The sequence below is a fragment of the Cebus imitator genome, unplaced genomic scaffold, assembly GCF_001604975.1.
Source record: "Cebus imitator isolate Cc_AM_T3 unplaced genomic scaffold, Cebus_imitator-1.0 Scaffold29, whole genome shotgun sequence".
In the NCBI taxonomy this organism is placed as follows: domain Eukaryota; kingdom Metazoa; phylum Chordata; class Mammalia; order Primates; family Cebidae; genus Cebus; species Cebus imitator.
Genome location: NW_016107344.1, coordinates 10741698 through 10742979, shown reverse-complemented (window position 1 = coordinate 10742979; position 1282 = coordinate 10741698). Strand labels below are relative to the sequence as shown.

Sequence of the window (1282 nt, the reverse complement as noted above, 5' to 3'; positions counted from 1 at the left end):
TTTAGTAGAGACGGGGTTTCACCATGTTGACCAGAATGGTCTCGATCTCTTGACCTCGTGATCCACCCGCCTCGGCCTCCCAAAGTGCTGGGATTACAGGCGTGAGCCACCGCGCCTGGCCGGAATGATAATATTAATCAATCAGAAGTTACAGGGATAAGCCAGCAGTGCTCGCAGACTTTCCCCACCATTGTTTAAATGGAACTCATTTTTCTCCAGGACTTTACTTAACACTTTTTGTTTGCTTTTACACTAAAAGTAATCCAGAAGAGTAAAGTAAATAGGATACCTATTCACAAAGTGAATATTGGACCTATTTTGTTGTTTCATATAAGTGGTAGATAAAACTTCCAAAAGGATCTTTATCTGATAAATTACATAATTATACAGAAGAAGGATTGACTAATTAAACTGTCACTAAGAGCATAGCCCTCAATGCAATCTGAAAATAGCATTAAATTTAGAATTAACAGAGCGGTATTATATTACACACATTGAAATGATCTTACTTCATCCAGCTTTCAATTATATGTATGATACGTCTCACCTCAAGACTTAGTATTTTCTCTTGGCTAGCTCTGTAGTCATCAAAATTCTGTTTAGTGTTTAGTCAGCATCAACAAAGGCTCACATTGCTGTTGAGTTTTGAATGTTGCCATGCAAGCTAACCTTTGTAGACCTGAGTTTTGTTTCTTCCTGTAGGTTGATGAGGTAATGCTGACTCTGAAACAGGCCTTCAGTACCGCGGCTGCCCTGCAGAGTGCCAAGACTCAGATTAAACTGTGTGAGGCCTGCCCGATGCACTCTTTGCATAAGCTCTGTGAAAGGATTGAAGGTACAGTTTAACGTGGCCTTGGCAAAAGAGAAGTTTGCTTTGGCACTCGGGAAATGAGAAGGTCCCTGCTGTCACTGAATAGTTCTTTGTTTCGATGTGAAATAAGAACCCAAAGAGTCATTTCTTATGTCCACTCAAATGGGAATGTGCTGTCTGTCTCTGCTAGGTGCTTGACTTTTTCCTTCTCTCTTTCTCTCTCTCTCTCTTTTATCAAGGCAAGCTCAAGGAAGGGATTTGTATTTCCCACAGTTTTTAAGACTCTGCTAAGTACATGATGGGAACTGACCAAATATTTGTTGAATGAGTGGAGACAAAGCCATCACCGAATGTCAAGTGTTTATTTGATGTTTCCCCTTTTCTCCCTTACTTGAGGATGAGTTCCTTTTCTTTCTTTTTTTTTTTTTCCCATTTATTTTATTGCGTTTTAGGTTTTGGGGTACGTGTGAA

The 1282-nt window shown here is 39.9% G+C and overlaps 1 protein-coding gene across 6 annotated transcripts in view; it reads left to right on the top strand.

Annotated features, from left to right (window-relative positions):
- Window positions 1-1282, top strand: part of TBC1D4 (TBC1 domain family member 4) — a 178210-nt gene that overhangs the window by 119509 nt on the left and 57419 nt on the right. For all 6 annotated transcript variants that reach the window (XM_037736805.1, XM_037736806.1, XM_017523647.1 and 3 more), the window contains exon 5: window positions 703-835. In XM_037736805.1, the coding sequence (XP_037592733.1) occupies window positions 703-835 (133 nt within the window). The remainder of the gene's footprint in view (window positions 1-702; window positions 836-1282) is intronic.